At 41.8% G+C, this 21,565-nt stretch overlaps 1 protein-coding gene and 1 pseudogene across 1 annotated transcript in view; one reads left to right on the top strand and one right to left on the bottom strand.

The window, feature by feature from the left end:
• Window positions 1-322: 322 nt before the first annotated feature.
• The window catches only part of LOC143961917 (RNA-binding protein FXR2-like), a 31,593-nt gene continuing 10,350 nt past the window's right edge, over window positions 323-21,565 (bottom strand). The window contains exons 11-16 of the mRNA XM_077471253.1: window positions 20,607-20,693; window positions 18,628-18,796; window positions 17,873-18,028; window positions 5,939-6,025; window positions 3,852-3,928; window positions 323-592 (exon numbers count right to left, since the gene is read on the bottom strand). Of these exons, the coding sequence (XP_077327379.1) occupies window positions 578-592; window positions 3,852-3,928; window positions 5,939-6,025; window positions 17,873-18,028; window positions 18,628-18,796; window positions 20,607-20,693 (591 nt within the window). The 3' untranslated portion in view covers window positions 323-577. The remainder of the gene's footprint in view (window positions 593-3,851; window positions 3,929-5,938; window positions 6,026-17,872; window positions 18,029-18,627; window positions 18,797-20,606; window positions 20,694-21,565) is intronic.
• Window positions 8,217-8,622, top strand: LOC143964265 (large ribosomal subunit protein eL31 pseudogene; annotated as a pseudogene).

The raw sequence follows: 21,565 nt of genomic DNA, 5'->3' as shown, positions 1-21,565 counted from the left end.
AAATAAAATAAAAATAGAAGAGGGACGTTTCAGGAGTCACGCAGGACCCCCCTTTCATCAGGCATTTCTTCAGTGTGGTCACATGAAAAGATAGAATAAAACATTTACAAACAGGTGAGGGGTGTACTCACTTTTGTGACATACTGTGTATAGAAGTCGGAGGGCCCTCTGTTTATTCGGTGTATTGGTTGTATATGGAGGATTGTACACGGAGGAGACACGGAGGGCTCTCTGTTTATTCAGAAGTTAGAGCGCTCTTGATTTATCTTGGTGTATTGGATGTGCATAGAGAATTGTACAATAATAAAAAGAAGACACAAAGTCGGGGGGGCACTCGGGTTTATTGGATGCATTGGTGGTATACAGAGAATTGTACACTGAGGACAAGGAGTCGGGAGGCTCTCAGTGTATTGGATGTGCATAGATAATAATAATTGTACATATAAGACATGGAGGAGTCGAAAGGCTCACGGTTTATTGTGTGTGTATGCAGAGAACTGTAGACGGGTAGCGGATACAGTTGAGGTCAGTCCGGTCGTTGTGGCAGCTTCTCGCGGGTCATGTATACATTTTTCGGTTATCCAGTAATCTCCTGGAATTGAAGAACATATATTATTATCAAAGCATCACTTGGTAGCACAGTGCCCTCTGGTGGTCGATATAATCTCTTGCACATAGTAGACAATCCAGTTCTGCCAATTATTTAGGTTTTGGTTTTTTTTTTTTTTTTTTTATAACTCCTACGTTCCCATTAAAACAGCAACTGCATAAAGGGCCGGCTCACAGTGGCACAACATGACTATATTAAGACCCCTTTCACACCGAGGCGCTTTTCAAGCGCTTTCACTCTTTAAAATTAAAAATAAAAAAGCACCTGAAAAGCTTACGAAAACCTATTTCTATTAAAATAAATGAATGCTTTCACACTGGGGCAGTGCGCTGGCAGGGCGGTGAAAAAAAAAAAAAAAAAAAAAAAAAAAAATCTAAAAACCCACAAAACAAAAACACGCCCTTCTCCATTGAAATGAATGGAAAGCTCTTCAAGAGCGCTCAGTGTTTTTACTGGCAGTTTAGAAGCGCCCTCTGTGTGAAAGGGGCCCAAACGCAAGTCTTTCTGAAGTCTGATGGGAACCATTCCCCCTCCCCCCCCCCCCCCCCCACATAGCTTACAGTTTTTGTCCAACAGAATGTGGCACTAGGAGGAAGAGACTAGGCCAGTGATGGTGAACCTTGGCACCCCAGATGTTTTGGAACTACATTTCCCATGATGCTCCAGTACACTGCAGAGTGCCAGAGCATCATGGGAAATGTAGTTGCAAAACATCTGGGGTGCCAAGGTTCGCCATCACTGGACTAGACCAAAAAAAAGGTGTCTGTAGAGGTGGATTCCAGGGGCCATTTTGGATGAGCCCATGTTTCTCCCCCCCCCCCCCACACACAGTTACAAATGGGCATTTTGACAGAGCACTAGAGGGAAGAAGGAGCCGGAGCACAAAAACCAAGGGGAGAGCCCATGTACCATTTGAATATAGTGCTCTTGCAAGCAATTGGACAGTAGCTTGAGACACTAAAAAGGGAAGTAGAGGGGCCAGTGCATTGACCAAGGGCAGCTGCAGTTTTGCACTCTGGTGGCCATTTTGGGAGAGCCCTTGTACTCTGGTGGCATTTTGGGAGAGCCCTTGTACTCTGGTGGCCATTTTGGGAGAGCCCTTGTACTCTGGTGGCCATTTTGGGAGAGCCCTTGTACTCTGGTGGCCATTTTGGGAGAGCCCTTGTACTCTGGTGGCCATTTTGGGAGAGCCTAATGGAGCATAGAGCTCTTGCTAGTATTTGGATAGTACAGTGAGGAACTAAGGGGGGGGGGGGGGATGATAGAAATTTATTTATTTTATTTTTTTTAAGGGAAGGGGTGAAGGTATAGAGCCCAAGAGTCTCCTGCAGTTCAAATTAGATAACTGTGAATCCACAAGCCATAAAGAGGAGCTCAGGTGGATTAGTCGTATACCAGTACCCCGTTTCCCCAAAAATAAGACCTAGCGTGATTGTCGGTGATGGTGCAATATAAGCTCTACCCCACAAATAAGCCCTAGTTAAAGCCTTCGTAGGTCTTATTTTCAGGGTAGGGCTTATTTGTCGGTGATGGCTGCAATATAAGCCCTACACCCCCCTCACGCTAGGTCTTATTTTCAGGGAAACAGGTAGATTGAAGTTAACAGTGCAGTTCTTTTCCTTTATCCACTGCATGAATCATGTGGCCAGAAAGAGCCAATATGGGAACAGACACCTGGGACAGAGTGGCTGGGGAACGTGTACCTTTGGGATGAGCAGTATCTTTTATTTTTATTTTTTTTCCCAGAAATGCTTAGAGAGTTTTCATCCCATAGAATGTGACATAGAAAGTACAGGCTGGCAACTGGACAGCTTTCTCCATAGAAAAATATTTTAACCACTTGAAGACCGAGCCTCTTTCCTCATTTGTTGTTAACAAGTTAGTTATTTTTATTTTTATTTTTTTGCTAGAAAATGACTTTTATAGAGAGATAGAGTATACATTTTTTTTTTTTTTTTAGCAGAGAACCTAGAGAATACAATGGCGGTCATTGCAAGTTTTAATTTCGCGTGGTATTTGCGCAGCAATTTTTCAAACACTTTTTTTGAAAAAAATAAAAATAAAAAAATAGATCCCAGCTTCCCAGCCGAGGCGGCGCCATTTTTTTGAATGCAAAGGACGGGCGTGACGTCATAACATCGCATCCGGCTTCCGAACGATCATAAAGACTCCGGCGACCCATCTGCTCTGCCGGAAATCTCTATGATCACCATCCGGGGGCCGGCGGATCCATTCTCCAACTCACCAATGGAAGCGGTGAGACAGTTGAAGCACCGGAGGGGCGGTGGGAGAGGGGACGTTCTCTCCCGCCGCCTGTAAGAACGATCAAGCAGCAGAACAGCTGCTATGATCATTCTTATGGTGTAGGGAATCACCGGCTGAAAAAGCCGGTATCCGAATGATGCATGTAGCTACACCCATCATTTAGATATACCACCACAAAGTCAAGGACGTCCCTGGACGCCCTCCTGGCACCAGCATTATCCAAAAAAGATGACGCATAAATGTATGCTTTTGATGAAGGCCGAAACGCGTCAATTTTTGGACGATGCTGTAATGCTTAAATATTCTCTATGGAGAAGCGGTAGAGTTGCCGGCTTGTACTTTCTATGGATCTTTTGCGAGCTTAATTAGGCAGAGCACCGACTACTCTACACACCAACTATACTATACAGTGGTTGAGCTTGGGCGAGTTTTTCCCCTTAATAGAATGTGGCACCAAGAGGAAGAAGAGATAATAGACCAAAAAGTGTCTGCAGCTGGGGACTACTGGAGCCATTTTGGGTGAGCCCATCTACTCTGGTGGCCATTTTGGGAGAGCCCATGTTCTGATTACACACAGTGTTCCCACGAGCATTTGGGCAGTAGAGTGTGGCACTCGAGGTAGAAGAGGAGATATATAGCATTGGTCAATGGCATCTGCAGCTGTGGATGTCCGAAGCTATTTTTGGAGAGCCCATGTACTATTCCTCAAGAGAAAGAATGTCCGCCTGACCTATCTTGTACCAAAGGAGATATTTTTTTTAGAGTTCATGTGTCTGAAACCTAAAGCCCACCACACTGTACAAGGTCAATTACACTGCCCAATAACGACACAGTGCGAGGGCCGCCCACCCACCCACCGGAGGGGATATAAAAAAGGAACCGTTCTGTAGGACTGCTGGTAAATGTAGCGAGAGATTGTACAAGCAGACCGACCCCCACGTGTAAACCCCCCCCCCCCCCCCCCCAGTACACTCACCTTTGTGTTGCTGCCCCTTGAGCGTCTCGCTCTGGCGTCTTTCTTTGGCGTCACAGAATCTGTTGGTGACGTGTCATCTGAGTTATAGGAGGAAAAAATAAAAACAATATTATTATTATAATAATAATAAACGCAGCTTCATATCTCCTCTAGTAGATGGGAGGTGTAATGATCAGGACCCTCATACACCCGTTTCCTATACAATATAATTATCCGGACCCCCATACCCCCGTTTCCTATTCAATGTAATGTTCTGGACCCTCATAACCCCTTGTCCTCTATACAATGTAATTATCCAGACCCTCACATCACCGTTTCCTATTCAATGTTATGATCTGGACCCTCAAACACCCCCCCCCCCCCCCCCCCGTTTTCTATACGATGTAATGATCCGGACCCTCATAGCCCCTTGTCCTCTATACGATGTAATGATCCGGACCCTCATAGCCCCTTGTCCTCTATACAATGCAATTATCCAGACCCTCATACCCCTGTTTCCTATATTATTTGTTCGTTTTGGTTTCGTTCGTTTGTTTTTTTTTCTGAAAAAAGCAGAAAAAAAAGTAAAATTTGAAATAAATAATATTGAAATAATAAACTATTAAATTATAGGTATTGGAATTTCCTTTCAAATTTGGCTGTTTGTGAACATAATAAATATACAAATTTATCTGAAGTTGCGAATTATCCGAAATAACGAATGCCGCATCTAAACGAAAACTAACGGAACAAATTATTAACAATAATAAAAAGCTTTTGTTATTATTATTAGTTTGTTACTTTCCATTCGTTTAGATGCAACGTTCATTATTTTAGATAATTCATAACTTCGGATAAAATTAGTACTTGTTATGTTCACACACAGACAAAAGTGTAAAAGCAAAATTCCAATACCTATAATAGTTATTTCGAATTTTACCGATTCTTTTTCTTTTCAGATTTTCCAATTTGCGAAAATCTGAAATTTCTGAATTTTTCAATTTCCGAAATTTAAAAATTTCCTAATTTTCGGAACAAAATTAGTCAAAATTCATTAAAAAAAATTCGGAACTAAAACAAATTGAATAGTCTAATCAGGACCCTCGTTTCCTATTCAATGTAATTATCCGGACCCTCATAAACTACTTCCCACCCAGCCAACGTACATATACGGCAGGGTGGGAGCTCGCTACTTCTGAGTGGACGTTCCTGAACGTCCTTCAGAAGTTGGGGGAAATCGCTCGCGCAGCGGCACAAACCCGATGCGCTCGTGTCACCCAGACACGGCGCATCTTGGGTCGGCAGGAGGGCTCTGTGATTGGCCCTCCTGATCACGACATGTCCAATCACGACCGTCATGTGATGTAAACAAACAGCCGGTTGCTAGGCAATCGGCTCTCCTCACACGGAAGTCGTCGCTGAGGAGAACGGATCGCTGCAGCCGGCTGGTGATCAGTGAGTATGAGCTGTTCTTTACAGCTTTTTTTCACCAGTCTAGTGAAAACACACGTCACCACACAGTGTAAACACAATGTCCCCAAAACACACATGTCCTCAATAATAAAAACACCTGTTCCACTAAAATCACATGTCCCAATGATTATCTGCACACATCTGTCCGTGATCACCTGCACACATCTGTACATGATCATTTGCGTACATATGTCCGTGATCACACAAACCAATTATTATACACTTAACTGATCATGTAGCAGAACACATTTTGGCTTAAATTTATGACAAAATTTGATTGTATTGGACTTCTTTTAAGAAAGAAAGAAAGAAAGAAAGAAAGAAGAAAATATTGTCCCCCCATCCCCCCCCCCCCCAAATTTCCACTCTTTTTTTCGCTTATATCGCAAAAAATAAAAAACGGAGTCGTGAATAAATACCACCAAAATAAAAGCTATTTGTGCGAACAAAATTATACAAATTTCATTTGGGTACAGCGTAGCATGACCGCGCAGTTGTCATTGAAATTGCGAGTACGCGGAAACCTGAAAATTTGGCTGGGAAGGAAGGGGGCGAAAGTGCCCTGTATTGTAGTGGTTAAAAAGGCGATTGAGCAGGACGCCCCCATTAGACTATAAGCTCTTCTGCACACTCACCAGTTTGTCTGTTCTGTGGTTGGCTGGCTGCGTCTCCTGAGTTGGACTGGCTGTGGTTCTTGTGTGGTGGGGTCTTTGATCTATCATCTGGAAGAGAAATATGAATAGATACATTGATTTGTAGCGGACACCCCTTTTATGTAATGGGGGTTCAGATGTGACCCTCGTATTCTATAACTGGGGGGGGGGGGGGGGTTCAGATGTGACCCTCATATTCTATAACTGGGGGGGGGGGGTTTCAGATGTGACCCTCATATTCTATAACTAGGGGGGGGGGTTCAGATGTGACCCTCATATTCTATAACTGGGGGGGGGGTTCAGATGTGACCCTCATATTCTATAACTGGGGGGGGGGGTTTCAGATGTGACCCTCATATTCTATAACTAGGGGGGGGGGGGTTCAGATGTGACCCTCATATTCTATAACTGGGGGGGGGGGGTTCAGATGTGACCCTCATATTCTATAACTGGGGGGGGGTTCAGATGTGACCCTCATATTCTATAACTGGGGGGGGGGTTCAGATGTGACCCTCATATTCTATAACTGGGGGGGGGGGGTTCAGATGTGACCCTCATATTCTATAACTGGGGGGGGGTTCAGATGTGACCCTCATATTCTATAACTGGGGGGGGGGTTCAGATGTGACCCTCATATTCTATAACTGGGGGGGGGGGGGGTTCAGATGTGACCCTCATTCTATAACTGGGGGGGTTCAGATGTGACCCTCAGAGCCCTGGGACCTCCCAGGAAAGATGGAAAACCCAGAGATGTTATTACAAAACCCCATTTCTATTCTGAGACAGAAGAGGTCATGAAAATGGGCCAGATCTGCGCCCCAAGTAATTTGTCCAGGCCACTTGATCCAGCTTTTCGCAGCTCTTTATCCCGCCACGTCAATGCAGGAGGGCATTGAAACCATTACTGGTCCTAACACAGAAGGACCTCAAAAATACAGATAGGCCTTTCCATTTGCAGTTTATGACAAAGGGAAATCCTACTCCTTTTCCAGCCTCCAGGAAGGGGAACAATTACTGCTACAACTCAAACTCATCATCTCACAAGAAGCAGAGATGGACACCTATACCAGTACCAGCTTGGCTAAGAAACCCAATCCAACGAACCCACAGGCTCCTCTATAGAACAAAGGAAAGACAAAGAAAAAGGATAATGGTCCCATCTGATCGAGGATTTTTTCCCACTCTAACACCACGTTTCTCTTTCGGACCTCAAGTCTGACCACAGATGTATCTGTGACCCTTGTTTGGGGATTCTCCCCTCCTAAGTTCCCCCCCTTTTTTTTTTTTTTTTTATCCCCCTGGCCAGATCCACATTATCTCAAAGTTCCATGGACTTACTATTTTTGGTCTATATGCTACAGCTTTACTCTTATGTCTGACAAGAACACATGACCGTGGAAGACGATCACGGTCCAGTTGAAAGACTTGACTTACTGGGGGTTGTGATATTGCATAATTGCCTAAGAATAACTCACCGTGCTAATGTTAAATGATCATTTCTGTTATGGGCGTCTTGTGCGGGGGTGGCCCGCATGTGCCTCCACCCACCCCTTGGAAACCCACGGGGGTCTCTGAGGGTTAGGTTGTGTGAACCCCACGGGTCACAGACACAGATTGTCTCCCTCCCCGAACCCTGATTTTACATGTTAGGAGACTTCTCTCTAATCTATCTTCTTCCCATTTTGTTCCCCTTTTCATATCCGCACGTCTAACTTTTCCATCTATTACAGAAATTCTAATTCTCAGATTAACGACGGACATCGCCTACCTCACTTGCCTATTGGGCGAAACCCTTTAAAACAATCCCGGGTCGGAAGACTACTACAGGCGAGTGAGAAATTCGTTTACGAGTGTATGCCTCCAATGATCTCCATGGCCCATAGCCACCTTAAAATAGCATCCCACAATGTACAGAGTTGAAATTTCCCAGTCAAAAAGGAGAACATTTTTTTTTAGACTACTAGAAATCTCTCAAAATAGATATCCTCCTACTCCAAGAGGCGCGCTTTCCTTTACGGTATAGTCCCAAATTTATACATCCACACACCTCAATAAAAATAAATTATAATATATATATATATATATATATATATATATATATATATATATATATAATATATATACACACATACACACACACACACACACACACACATATATACACATACATACATACACACACACACACAACATCTCCAGAGGGGTAGCTGTCATAGTCTCCAAATAGTGTAAAAAAAATTCTGTCATTGTCCCTAGAAGAAGATGGCGCCAGCAAAGGGAGGTGAGAAGAAAAGGGGCTGCTCTGCCATCAATGAGGTACTTACTAGGGAATACACCATCAATATTCACAAGCGGATCCATGGCATTGGTTTCAAGAAACTTGCTCCTCATGCGCTGAAGGAAATCCGCAAATTTGCAGTGAAAGAAATGCGTACTCCTGATGTGCATATTGACACCAGGCTGAACAAAGCGGTGTGGGCCAAAGGAATCAGGAATGTTCCATACCGTATTCGTTTGTCCAGGAAGCGTAATAAGGATGAAGACTCCTCCAACAAACTGTACACGCTAGTCACATATGTGCCGGTTACTACATACAAAGGACTACAGACAGTCAACGTTGATGAAAACTAAAAACGTAGTCTCCATTGTTGAAATTTGAGACGGCTTCTGAGTATATTGATCCCAAAGGGAGAATCCTACTGGTACAATAGGACAACTTTACTCCCTAGTACCACACTACGCTCCAAACAGAGGCCAGGCTAATTTTTTTTTTTTTTTTTTTTACTTTATCTAGTAATCTTTTTTCGGAATCCGTTAAATCTTGTTTGCTTAGATTAAAAAAATCCCTGAACCCATGGCCTCCTTTTTAGCTGACTGGACGGTGGAGAACAGCTGAGACCCTTCTGAAGTGGGAGATATCTATTGTTCCATGCTGTTGGTGACCCTCTGTAGTGGGGGGTCATGAAATTCTGGTAAGGAGTCATTTTGGCTGTATGGTGGTGGATCAAGCACTTGCTACACAGTAGAAGATTTGACGATTTCATCTATATATTGGACTCTGTTGGAATTTAAAAGTCTATATAATTTACACATTGGGTGTTCACTATTTTGTTTTATATTTTCTGTTTTTCTTTTTCCGTTGTTCACTGTGATCAATTACCCTATAACCCTTATTCTTTAGGGCTGGGGGTAATAGACCTAATTTTGCACATTATTAATTATTGAAATTTTGTCTGTTTTTTACTTCGTTGAATTTTATGTGGGTTTATGATTTAGCGCAGCTTACTCAATTTTTCATGTGTTTTTTTCTGTAATTATGTAATACAGTCTGATCAAAGTTCCATTGTGGACGATTAGTATATTTTTATTAGGGCTGAAATAATCGATTAGTTGTCGATTAATCGATTATGAAATTAATCTATTATTTTCATAAATCGATTAATCGGCCAGTAACATAATGGGGTTAAAAAAAAAAAAAAACAAAAAAAAAAAACTAAAAACTAAAATCTGCTTTTTTTACTATAAAGGGCTCATTTTAGTTTTTTTAACCCCATTTTGTTACTAAATGTGACCTGGTTCACATCTGTGTGTTGGTGAGTTTTGCAGAAATGCACTACAGTTAATTTACATGATTTCCTATGGGACACGTTCACATCTGAAAGGGTCGGGGGACTTTTAACGCAAAATGGTGCTTTATTGGTTCAATATACTTCAATGGAAAAGCTGCAGAAAAACATGTAATGCGTTTTTGCAGCAATTTGTGTTTTTTAATCTGCCCAAAAAAATGCAAATTGCAGTAAAATCATGTGCGCAAAAATCAAAAAACGTACAGCAAAAAGCACGGCAGAAACAGATCAAAAGAAAAAAATGCATTAGGTATGCCTTATGCTGGCCACACCGATCAATTTTTCAGATGAGAATATTCAGACGAAAAATCTTTGTACATTCACTAAATGAAAGAATGTTGTTTGAAATTTTCACTTGTTTTTAACATTCTGTTTTTAAAATGAATGTCTTTTCCGGAGCGAAAATCACATACACTGTCTGAAAATTCCTTTGACTAAGAAGTTTTCTATTATTTCCAAATTGTCCCGTCACTGTGGTTGAAAATGAACGTCAATTTGACCCACTGTTTTTTTTTTTTTTTAAAGGTTATTAACCGATTAATCGAAACAATAAAATCGGCCAACTAATCGATTATGAAAATAATCGTTAGTTGCAGCCCTAATTTTTATCATAGCGCAGTTTTTTTTCCTTTTTTCCCCCATAATTGGGGGAGGCTCGAATGCAGCATTCGATCAGGTATTGGATAAATCCAAACCCCATCAAGGGCCAAAATGACTCGCCCAATCAAAGAAAGCAAAAAAAAAAAAAAATAAAAAAAAAAAAAAAAAAAACTAGAATAATTTCAGCACATTGTCAAGCCGACACCTGGAGGGAAGTAAAACCCGCCAAACAAGATTTTACACATTACTCAAACCCTAACACATATGCGAGAATAGATCATATTCTGACCCCCTACATCCCAGGTATACTCAGCGCTCACACCAAAGAGACAATTCTCTCAGATTACTCGGTGGTCATTATATCTATATGTTCTGGAGTAGAGAGAAGGGATACCACCGCTCCAGGCAGGTCCACAGGAACACAAACGACCTCTCCGTCCAGGAATAAAGAGCCCCGGGTGCCTGCAAAGGCTTACAACCAATAAAAGGCAACTGAAAATCTCTGGACAGCCGCACTCCGAAAGAAAATTTTTGATGCCTTTTATTGTAAAAAAAAAAAAAAACAGGATCACACTGTACAAACCACAGCAATACAAGCCAACGCATTTCACACTACCAAGAGTACCTACTCATAGCCAACAATCACTAGAGCGAACAAATATATACCGTTCATAGCAAGACACATGGTAAATTAATTAATTTTGGTAAGACACCAGCACAATTGGATCAAACTGATTACATGAGGTCTCAACACGTGTCACTGATCAATCTCATGCCAACTCTCTGTAATGTGTATGCATAATAAAATGTGCAAGAAAAAATAAATAAAAAATAAAGTTCACTTTAATGCAATTAATGAATAATAAAAAATAAAGTTATCTGTGTATACGTATTAAGCATGTGATTAAAACATGTGAAAAAGTGAAAGAAAATGAATAAAATGAAATAACCACAAGTGAGCGTTGTGGTGAAGCATGTATACAACCATATTTCAAGGAATATATATATTTTATTATTATGGAATATAAAAGTGTCAAGAAGTTAAATACATAGTAATATAATATAAAATAATAATAATATAATATACTATACCACATATGCTAACTAGTGATAACTTGATTTTGGTTAAAAGTATAATTATAAATAAATATTAAGGATGTTGGTCTAGCTCTGTATTTATATGGATGTATAAAAAGACACCCTAATTTGAAAAGTGACTTTTAAATGGGACAAATATATGAAAAAAAAAAAAAAATATATATATATATATATATATATATATATATATATATATATATATATATATATATATATATATATATATATATATATATATATATATATAGTGCACGAAGATAAAAATGTGTGAATCAAGAGCAAGCAAGCAATCCTAGCATGGCCTATGTATAAGTGAAAAGAATATAGTTACATACAGAAGGCCTTTGACAATTTCCTGGCCATAAATATTTTCCCTCATAGAAAGCTCTGGGGCTTTGCAAAGGCGCTTCATAGGCCATTTACAATCCCTATACTCTCATCCTAAAAAAAAAAAAAATAAAAAAAAAAAAAAAATAAGTACTAATTCGCCTACAAGGACATTATTCTATATCAGTGATGGTGAACCTTGGCACCCCAGATGTTTTGGAACTACATTTCCCATGATGCTCATGCACTCTGCAGTGTAGTGGAGCATCATAGGAAATGTAGTTTCAAAACATCTGGAGTGCCAAGGTTCACCATCACTGTTCTATACCAATAACTATAGCTCAGGGCACTAGGCAGGAGCGTCTGCTCTCCCCTTCTCATATTTGCCATTGGCGAAAGCCACTCGACAAAATCCAAATATAAAAAAGGGGGTCTCTCTCTTGTGGAGACCAAACTCATAAATGCGGACTTTTCGCAGATGATATCCTATCTGTGACTTAACCTATCTCCAACATTTGTCAAGTTCTAAAAAAAAAAAAAAACTTTTCAAAAAAAAAAATCAGGCCTAAAAAAAAAAAAAAAAAAAAAAAAAAAAAAAGGGTAAATTACACAAAATCACAGGCCCTTAACATCTCGCTTCCCCTCTCAAGCGTATCCATATTAAAACAGTCATTCAAATTTGAGTGGAATGATAGCTCAAATACCTGGGCATCGACCCCGACAGCGCGCTTCAAGACTCTCCACACACACACAACTACCCTCCAGTATACAAGAAATTAGAAAATGACCTTAAGATCTGGTCCAAACACAAACTCTCCTGGATAGGTAGGATCAATTCGATCAAAATGACCTTGCTCCCAAAAATTATATACTATTTTAGATCTCTTTTCATCCCAAATAATAAATAAAGATAAATCACTTGAAAGAAAGCTACAGAGCAAAATACTTAAAATTCACCTGGGGTACCTCTGGTTTCCCCGATTGCCCCAACACACATTGTTACTTCATAGAAGCAAGAGAGGACTAGGCCTCCCTAACTCATACAAATATTATACAGCTGCTGCTAGATTAGCAAAGCTTTCCATGATCTGCTCAAAGTCTGAGAAACCAGACTGGATCAATATCAAGACAGGTAATACCCCACTTATCCCTGGAATATCTTCTGTGGTGTCCACCTTAAAAAAAAAAAAAAAAAAAAAAAAAACACCACATACACACCGCAATCCTGTGCGCTATGGGACAGTCTATGCCCTTCTACACACGGTCGGAGATTCAGACGGCATGTGTCCTATTGGGCCGTTTTGTCGGATATTTTCCGACTGTGTGTGTGGTCTGCATCGGACTGTTTGCGTCGGAGTATCCGACAGACCAAGTTTTCCAACTTGTTGGTAAAATTTTCCGACAAAATGAAGTCCGATCGGAATTCTCTACACATGATCGGACAAAGTGCCACGCATTCTCAGATCAAATTCCTACACCAAAGCCATTGGCTACTAGCCTGAACGTAGTCCCATCGTAACGAAATAACGTCACCACGTTCTGTTTCCGACAACTTTGTCCAAACGTGTGTATGCAACAGTTTCGGACAAAATCCGACGGATTTGGTTGTCGGAATGTCCGACCGTGTGTACAAGGGCTAAGAAATCATCCGGCCCTTGTCTCCACAGGACGGCCCCTCGTAGTCTTGTACATCTGTTTAATAACCCGGAACCCCGCCCCCCCCCGGCTTAGACATAAAACCATTTCAATTGTTGGTGGACAAGGGACTATACCGTATAGCACACTTTGACTCTTTGGTCTTATAAACTTTAGTTACTACGCCAAAAAATAAAAGATTAAATAAAAATAAAAAATAAATAAAAAATAAAATAAAAAAGAAAGCTCCCAGACTCTGAAAGACTCAGCTTCAACAAAATACCACTATTTCTACCCCAAGTTTGGAAGGACAAGCCACTACTGCCCCAATTCAGGAAATATGAAAATTGGTGTGGCCAAGCCATGGAGCATAAGGGAGGTATCTCTCTGATTTACACATGCCTCACTCACCCTACAACAGAATCTTCCTATATGGAAGCTTGGGAATCCGATCTCCAAAACGCAACTGGGACCTGGACACCTGGCATTTGGCCTGCTCAAAAGTCCTTCAAGGGAATTCTTAAGGTTTTCCCTGATGGAAGCCAACAGTTCTAACCAGGTGGCATTTAACTCCCACTAAGCTAGCTGCCATATATCCAACCGCGGATCCTACTTGTCTTAGCCCTTCTACACACGGTCGGAGATTCCGACAACCAAATCCGTCGGAGTAATTCCGACGGATTAATACCGGAAGAGGTCCGGAAGTGATGTTGCATACACACGGTCGGACTTTTTGACAACAAACATGCAAATTAGCTGTTTTGGAGCAACATCCGACTGTGTGTACGCTCCATCGGACAAACTTTTTCTGTTTTCATCGGACTTTTGTTGGCTGTGCGAACGGACAAACTTTCTGGCAACAAAAGTCCGATGGAGCAAAGTCCAACCGCGTGTATGCAAAAGCATCGGACTTTTGTACAAGGTACAAAACACGCATGCTCAGAACCAATGCAAAAGATCAGACTACAATACAGAAGTTGACCAACGGTGGCGCTGGAGTCATTGAACGTCCTCTTTTGAAGTGGCGTCAGTACGTTGTGATGTCACCACGTTCGTGTTTGTTGTCAAAAAGTCAGACCGTGTGTATGCAATACAAACTTGTGGACCACGCCCTTTGTACAAAAGTCCACGGAAAAGTTTGTACAAAGTCCGATTGTGTGTATGAGGCTTAAGTTGTCGGAAAATCCGATTGTACATAACGGGATGACGTTATTTCGTTACGATGGGACTACATTCAGGCTAGTAGCCAATAGCTTTGGTTTAGGAATTTGATCTGAACACACGTGGCACTTTGTCCGTCGGAGTAGGCTACACATGATCGGAGTATGTCCGATCGGAGCATTTTGTCAGAAAATTTTACCGGCAAGTTGAAAAACTTGGTCCGACGGATATTCCGACAGAAGCAGTCCGATGCAGACCACACACAGTCGGAATATCCGACAAAACGGTCCGATAGGACACATTAAAACTCAACTAAACTCACAATAGCTAAAAGCATGGAAGAAACCCAAGCCCTTCGCTCTTGGAAGTCAGAAGGAAAACCTCTTGGATAATGACTCAAGAAAAAAAAAAAATAAAATTAGCCAGTATCCCATCTGACTCGACCCTGCAGTTTGAAAGAACCTGGGATCCATGGGCTAAATCTATAGGGATTTCTCTTCCTCACGGTGTCCCACCGGCTTCCACCCTCACACAGTCTTTGGTTAGACACCCCCCCTTTTCTCTTTACTACATCTTCTGTTATTCCCTGTTCTTGGGTACCTGGAAATGACTCTAGCCACTTGCCGACCGGCGCACACCGATATACTTCGGCAGAATGGCACGGACAGGCAAATGGGCGTACCTGCTGCCGTGCCATCGCGGGCACCGGTCGGGACCTCCGCGAGTCAGACCGCGGGTCCCATGGACTCCCGCTGTGAAGGAATCTAATGTACATAATGATAAAATCAGAAAATGTCTATTTGCTTATGTGTATACAGGTTTCTACGCTCCTTACTTATTATGTAGTATACAGATTGGCTCTTAAAGATGGCGGGTACCCCCTACATCCCACGCGTTAGAAGAATGCATTTGAGATAACAGAACCAGCTTCAACCAAACTTCAAGCATCAAGTTTCTTCATTTCTCTTGTATTTTAACCAATAAGATGTACCAATTAGACTGACATAGCAATGACTTATCTTTCTGTATAAAATATTAACACCGTCCACCAATAAATCAGAAGTTAGAAGTAGCCGAGCTGAACGTGTCTCAGAGAGTGTTTACTTCTAATGTGCTGCACATTTATACTTTTTAATTAGAAATAGCAGCAGATAACAAAGAACTAAATTGTAGTTCTTATGCATTTCACCGCAATCGTCTCACGTGGGAGGAAGAACAGGGAGATGATAATGTACAACAAGCATCTCTTCGTTCTGCCTAGTGACAGTGTCCCTGGTCTCTCTGCTCCCTGTGATCCCGAGTAGAGATCAGTGACGTGTCACACACAGCCACGCCCCCCCACTTAGAAACACGCCCCTAGGACACACTTAACCACTAGGTGACAGTGTAGGTGTTAACCCCTTCACTGCCATTTACACAGTAATCGGTGCATTTGTATAGCACTGATTGCTGTATAAAATGACAATGGTCCCAAAAATGTGTAAAAAATGTCCGATGTGTCTGCCGTAATGTTGCAGTCACGAGGCTGCAACTAACGATTATTTTCATAATCGATTAGTTGACTGATTATTGTTTCGATTAATCACCTTAAAAAAAAAAGCGTGGTGTATAATTTAGTTAAATATGTAAAGTTTAAAAAAAAAGGCAATTTACTCTTAAATATCTCTATATGCAGTGGTGAATATAAATAACCAACTATATGGTTAGGGAGCAAAATATCGAATCCACTCTGAGAATAACAGACAGAAGAGATATACTGTATATACTATTAGAGATATACTGTATATGCTATTGAAGATATACTGTAAATACCATTAGAGGAGCGATATACTGTATATACTATTAGAGGGGATATATACTGCATATACTATTAAAGGAGAGATATACTGTATATACACTATTAGAGGGGATATATAACTGTATATACCATTAGAGGAGAGATATAGTGCATATACTATGAGAGGATATATAGTGTATATACTATTAAAGGGTCAATCTGGTAAATATCATCAGGCTCATTAACTTTAACCCCATTTTGTTACTGGCCGATTAATCGATTATGAAAATAGTTATCGATTAATTTCATAATTGATTAGTTGTTTCAGCCCTAGTCACGATAACAAAAAAAAAAAAAAAAAAAGTTAAAATGCCATAAAACTATCCCCCATTTTGCAAAACATAACTTTTGCGGAATATGTATCGACCTAAACGGAGGGGAAAAAAATAAATAAAATAAAAAAAGTTTGTTTTTATATTATTTTTGGGGGATATTTATTATAGCAAAAAAGTACAAAAATAATGCATTTTTCTTCAACTTTGTCGGTCTTTTTTTGTTTATAGCGCAAAAAATAAAAACCGCAGGTGGTGATTGAATACCACCAAAAGAAAGCTCTATTTGTGGGGGGGGGATAAAGTCAATTTTGTTTGGGAGCCACGTCGCACGACCGTGCAATTGTCAGTTAAAGCCACGCAGTGCAGAATCGCAAAAAAGTGGTCTGGTCTTCGGCCAGCAAAATGGTCCGGGGCTTAAGTGGCTAGGGAAACTTTCTTTCCGTTTAATTTCTCTAATTGGATGTTTTTTTTTTAGACCCAGGGGCGGGAGGTGGTAGGGATTTATTTCCCGGTGCAGTGTGAACCCGTTAGGGGTACCGGGGGGGGGTATTAGGGATATCTCCACCTTTCAAGTGTCATGCCTCATCAAGATTTTTCTTTTTGACTGGCCTAGTAGGGATGTATTTAGCTCTTCTCATTATATGACTATTTGATAAATGCCCCCCCCCCCCCCTTCAACAAGCTGCCATTTTCCACTCATTATTGTTTATGAAATATAACGTACTAAAACTGTATTGTATATCATTTAAAAATAAAATATTTTGAAAGTAAAAAACCATGAGGGCCCCCACATAGCCTTCCTGACAGCCGGGGCCCCCCTGCTGACCTAATGGTCAGTACCTCCTACTAGCAGAGCCCTGCTCTGATCAGTCAGGCCATTGTTTGTGTCCCCCTTGGTGGAGGTGGGGGTGGGGAGAAATGTCCTTTCTGAACGCATAAAAGGACAGATGGGTCACTATCAGGATCAGAACCTTCCCATACTGTAATTGGATAAGAGAAAGTCTGTAGTTAAAAAAAAAAAAAAAATCCATTACCAATGCTGCAGTTCATGCTAAAGAAGAAGTGCATTCCAAAGCTTAAAAAAGGGGCCTGTAACCACCTCAGTGAAATAAAAAAAAAAAAAAAAAAAATTATAATATATATATATATATATATATATATATATATATATATATATATAGCACCACTAACCAGCACACACCATATGGTGTTTGTTTGGTTGACCAGCCATATATATTTGCACAAACTGTTTGCTTTCAGACTCTCTAATGGAATCTCCCATATAGAGCTACACAGCTCAATCACTTGTATGTAAATCTCAACTGGGGCTAGAAGAAGAAGGGAGGTAGCCACTTACCTACTCCATTCTGGACCGGGTGCCCAGCCCCCACATCCTGATCACCCAATATCGTTCTCTCTTCATCGGCGACTCTCCTGCGGGACGGTCTCGGCCGGTTTCCACCACCAACACCGCCGTTCCGAGCAGGGTAATGCGGGTCCCCAGACCCTGGAGCTGCAAGGGCCAAAAACAAAAAAAAAAAAGCCAGACAGTAACAATCCATACAGACACACCGCACAAGACCTGAGCAGAGGAAGCCTGAGACTCCGTTACACTGGGACTTGTAGTTACATGGCTGCAGCTAAACCAAAAGGTGAATATATATATATATATATAATCAAATGCTGCCACCAACCTCCTTGTGAAAATTGCTCAGCCTTATAAAATGCTAAAAAAAATAAAAATTAGTGATATCTCTGGCTGGGTATATATATATATATATATATATATATATATATATATATATATATATATATATATATATATATATATATATATATATATATATATATATATATATAGAAACGAGGTCATCAAATAAGCTCCGCCCTGCATGGTAGAAAACTGGCCAGCCCTTGGAATGGGTTAAGAGAACTCTATAGAACAGGAAGTCCGTTTTGCTTCTGAAAATTATCTCTGGACATCATAAAATCCGGAAAACCTTACAGGTTCCTCAATAAAACCTCTTTTACCATAAATATAAAGTATTGCGTTTAGCAACCTCATAACCCCCCCCCCCCCCCCATTTTATCAGCAGAGTCGCTAAAACCCACCGTAATTTCCTCGGCCTCTACCGGCGACAGAGGCGAAGGTGGTACCTCCTTCTAGCTGCCCTCCGATCCTTTCCTTCTCCAACCGGGAGGGGCCAATGCGAACCCCGCCTCCCAGGCCCTTCAGCTGATCCTCAATTTGCAGGCGTTGCATCCGAAGCTGATCCAGTTCCTGGATTTGGGGGGGAGGAGGGAAAGAGACACACAGGGGTGACTACCGGGATAAGGGCCGGGAGAGCAGAGGGAGATGCGTTTTGCAGGACAGTAACGTCCTTCATGCAAATACTACACGATTACAATTCTAGATTAAGAAGCGGATGCCTGCCACAGGAACTGACCTAGACCTGAATAACCTTACATAACCCCCCCCACACACACACACACACAGGATCCTCATAGACCACTCCCATATCCAGGGAGATTGGGAAGAAAAAATAAAATAAAAATTTAGCTGCACGGCTGCCAAGACCAAAAGTCTAAATTTAAAAAGGAGGAGTACATTTCCTGCTAGATGCAGACTCCAACTAACGCGTTTTGCTTGTAAATGGGCTTAGTCAGGGAATTCCTCTGCAGTCATGGAAGGAGGACCTGTCTCCAGGTGATCAGGTCTCATGGATGCCTCTGAAGGTACGCTATGCTCAGCAAGGGGTACCGGCAGAAGGATCCCAGCATGTTCTGACAATCTAGGGGAGCACAGGGACCTCCAGGGATGGTTCCTTCTGAGGAGCACCCAAGAGCACAAAACCTATCCCTTTTAGTTTTGGGGCTACAGGTTGAGGAGGAGCAGATGGCAATGCAAGGTCTCCACGGCGATACAGATCTGGAAAGATTTTTCAGGGTTTCCACTGCCACTAAAAACATGAATCCCTCCGTGAGGCAAACGCCAGAAGAAAAAAAAAAAAAAAAAAAACCTCTTACCAGAAGGAGTAGACCTCCTGTGTTAGTAGCGAGGTCACACACACACACCAGCAGATATAGCTCATTGCGGGGTCCGAGACGGATCCCAGTTTCAAAGTGTGTAAACAAACTCTGGGCGGCGTCCTCCTCACTCAATGGCCACCATCAGTCATCCTTCCTCGAAGGTACAACCTCCCAAAATGAGCATGGAGCAAACAGAAGGACAAAGGCTCCAATAGTGCAATTTATCGAGTAAAATTTTTTTTCTTTGATGCAAATAACCATCATATAAAAAAAACACTTGCCGGCAATAAAAATTCTAATTCAAAATGAACACCCGCACTTCCGGTGCCCCTGGAAGACGTCACGTATGACGAAACATGTCGGGCGGAGCGACACTTTTTGAATTTTTATTGCCAGCAAGAGGTTTTTGTACATCCAACTGAAAGTTTTTCATGCAATAAATGAGCTGTGTTTGAAAAAGATAACACACTATTGAAGCCTTTGTCCTTCGTGCTCATTTTTGGGAGATGGTCACTTATCTCAAAAGTTACACTTTCCTTTACCCATGCAGGGAAAGGTAGAAGAGTCCCTTACCCTTTCCCCCTCCCCCAGCAGCATCTACTCACCTTTCCTCCTCGTTCCCACGCTGCTGCGTATGGCCCCAGGAACCGGGGGGGGGGGGGGGGGCGCAATAAAAGCTACAAACCGGCTAGAACACATCACTATGGACTTCTGGGCCAATCATGAGGCACAAAATCGGTCACATGATAGAGCGCGGGAGCTGGTCACATGATAACCCATGAATGGTACAAATAGAATCTGGTATTAATACAAACACCATGGGTTATATCTGCCAGGGATCCCACCAAGATCCCTGCAATAGGATTAGGGTGAACTAGTCTAACTTTTCCAGTGTATGGTCAGCCTCTGCCTTTTATACAATATGGCAGTAATGTGTGCCTCCAGCCTGATATAAAAAGGAAAACACAAAAAAAAAAAACAAAAAAAAAAAAAATGCACAGAGTCCTGAGGGCAGGAACAGGACCATTCCATTCGTTGTAGAAGGAGAGAGACAGACAGACCTGAAGATGGGAGATCTGGTACTCCAGGAGGGCCAACGCTGTGCTGATACTGTCCTGAGTCCCCACAAACAAGAACGGCACCATACCCTGCAAGACAAGAGGTGAGACAACAGTGGGATCATCAGAAGTGATCAGTGAGAAGAATGTCCCTTACATTGGTGATCAGTGAGAAGAATGTCCCTTACATTGGTGATCAGTGAGAAGAATGTCCCTTACATTGGTGATCAGTGAGAAGAATGTCCCTTACATTGGTGATCAGTGAGAAGAATGTCCCTTACATTGGTGGTCAGTGAGAAGAATGTCCCTTACATTGGTGGTCAGTGAGAAGAATGTCCCTTACATTGGTGATCAGTGGGAAGAATGCTCCTTACATTGGTGATCAGTGAGAAGAATGTCCCTTACATTGGTGGTCAGTGAGAAGAATGTCCCTTACATTGGTGATCAGTGGGAAGAATGTCCCTTACATTGGTGATCAGTGAGAAGAATGTCCCTTATATTGGTGATCAGTGAGAAGAATGTCCCTTATATTGGTGATCAGTGAGAAGAATGTCCCTTATATTGGTGATCAGTGGGAAGAATGTTCCTTACATTGGTGGTCAGTGAGAAGAATGTCCCTGAGGCCGCGTACACACGCGGGGACTGTTCGTCCAACTTTGTCCGTCAAACAGTTTCGGCAAACAGTCCGCTCAAAATTAGCATGGACGGACATGGCCACACACGACGGACGAACAGTTTGCTGAAACCGTGCGCGATGACGTGAACGGCACGTACGACGGGACGAAAAAGACGACATCCTATACACTGCATTATAACTTTCGGCGTGTAAATCCTTTCTGAGCATGCGCGGAACTTCGTTTGACGAACAAGCCTACACACGAGCGGACTGTTCGCTGAAACAAGATTTCAGCGGACAGTTTTTCGGAATTTCCGAAAAACCTTGTTCAGCGGACTGTTCGCTG

The sequence above is a fragment of the Lithobates pipiens genome, unplaced genomic scaffold (assembly GCF_037356315.1).
Source record: "Lithobates pipiens isolate NorthernLeopardFrog02 unplaced genomic scaffold, aLitPip1_a1.2 Scaffold_8, whole genome shotgun sequence".
Lineage (NCBI taxonomy): Eukaryota > Metazoa > Chordata > Amphibia > Anura > Ranidae > Lithobates > Lithobates pipiens.
The sequence above is the reverse complement of the archived record's forward strand: the minus strand, read 5'-3'. Positions and strand labels throughout refer to the sequence as shown.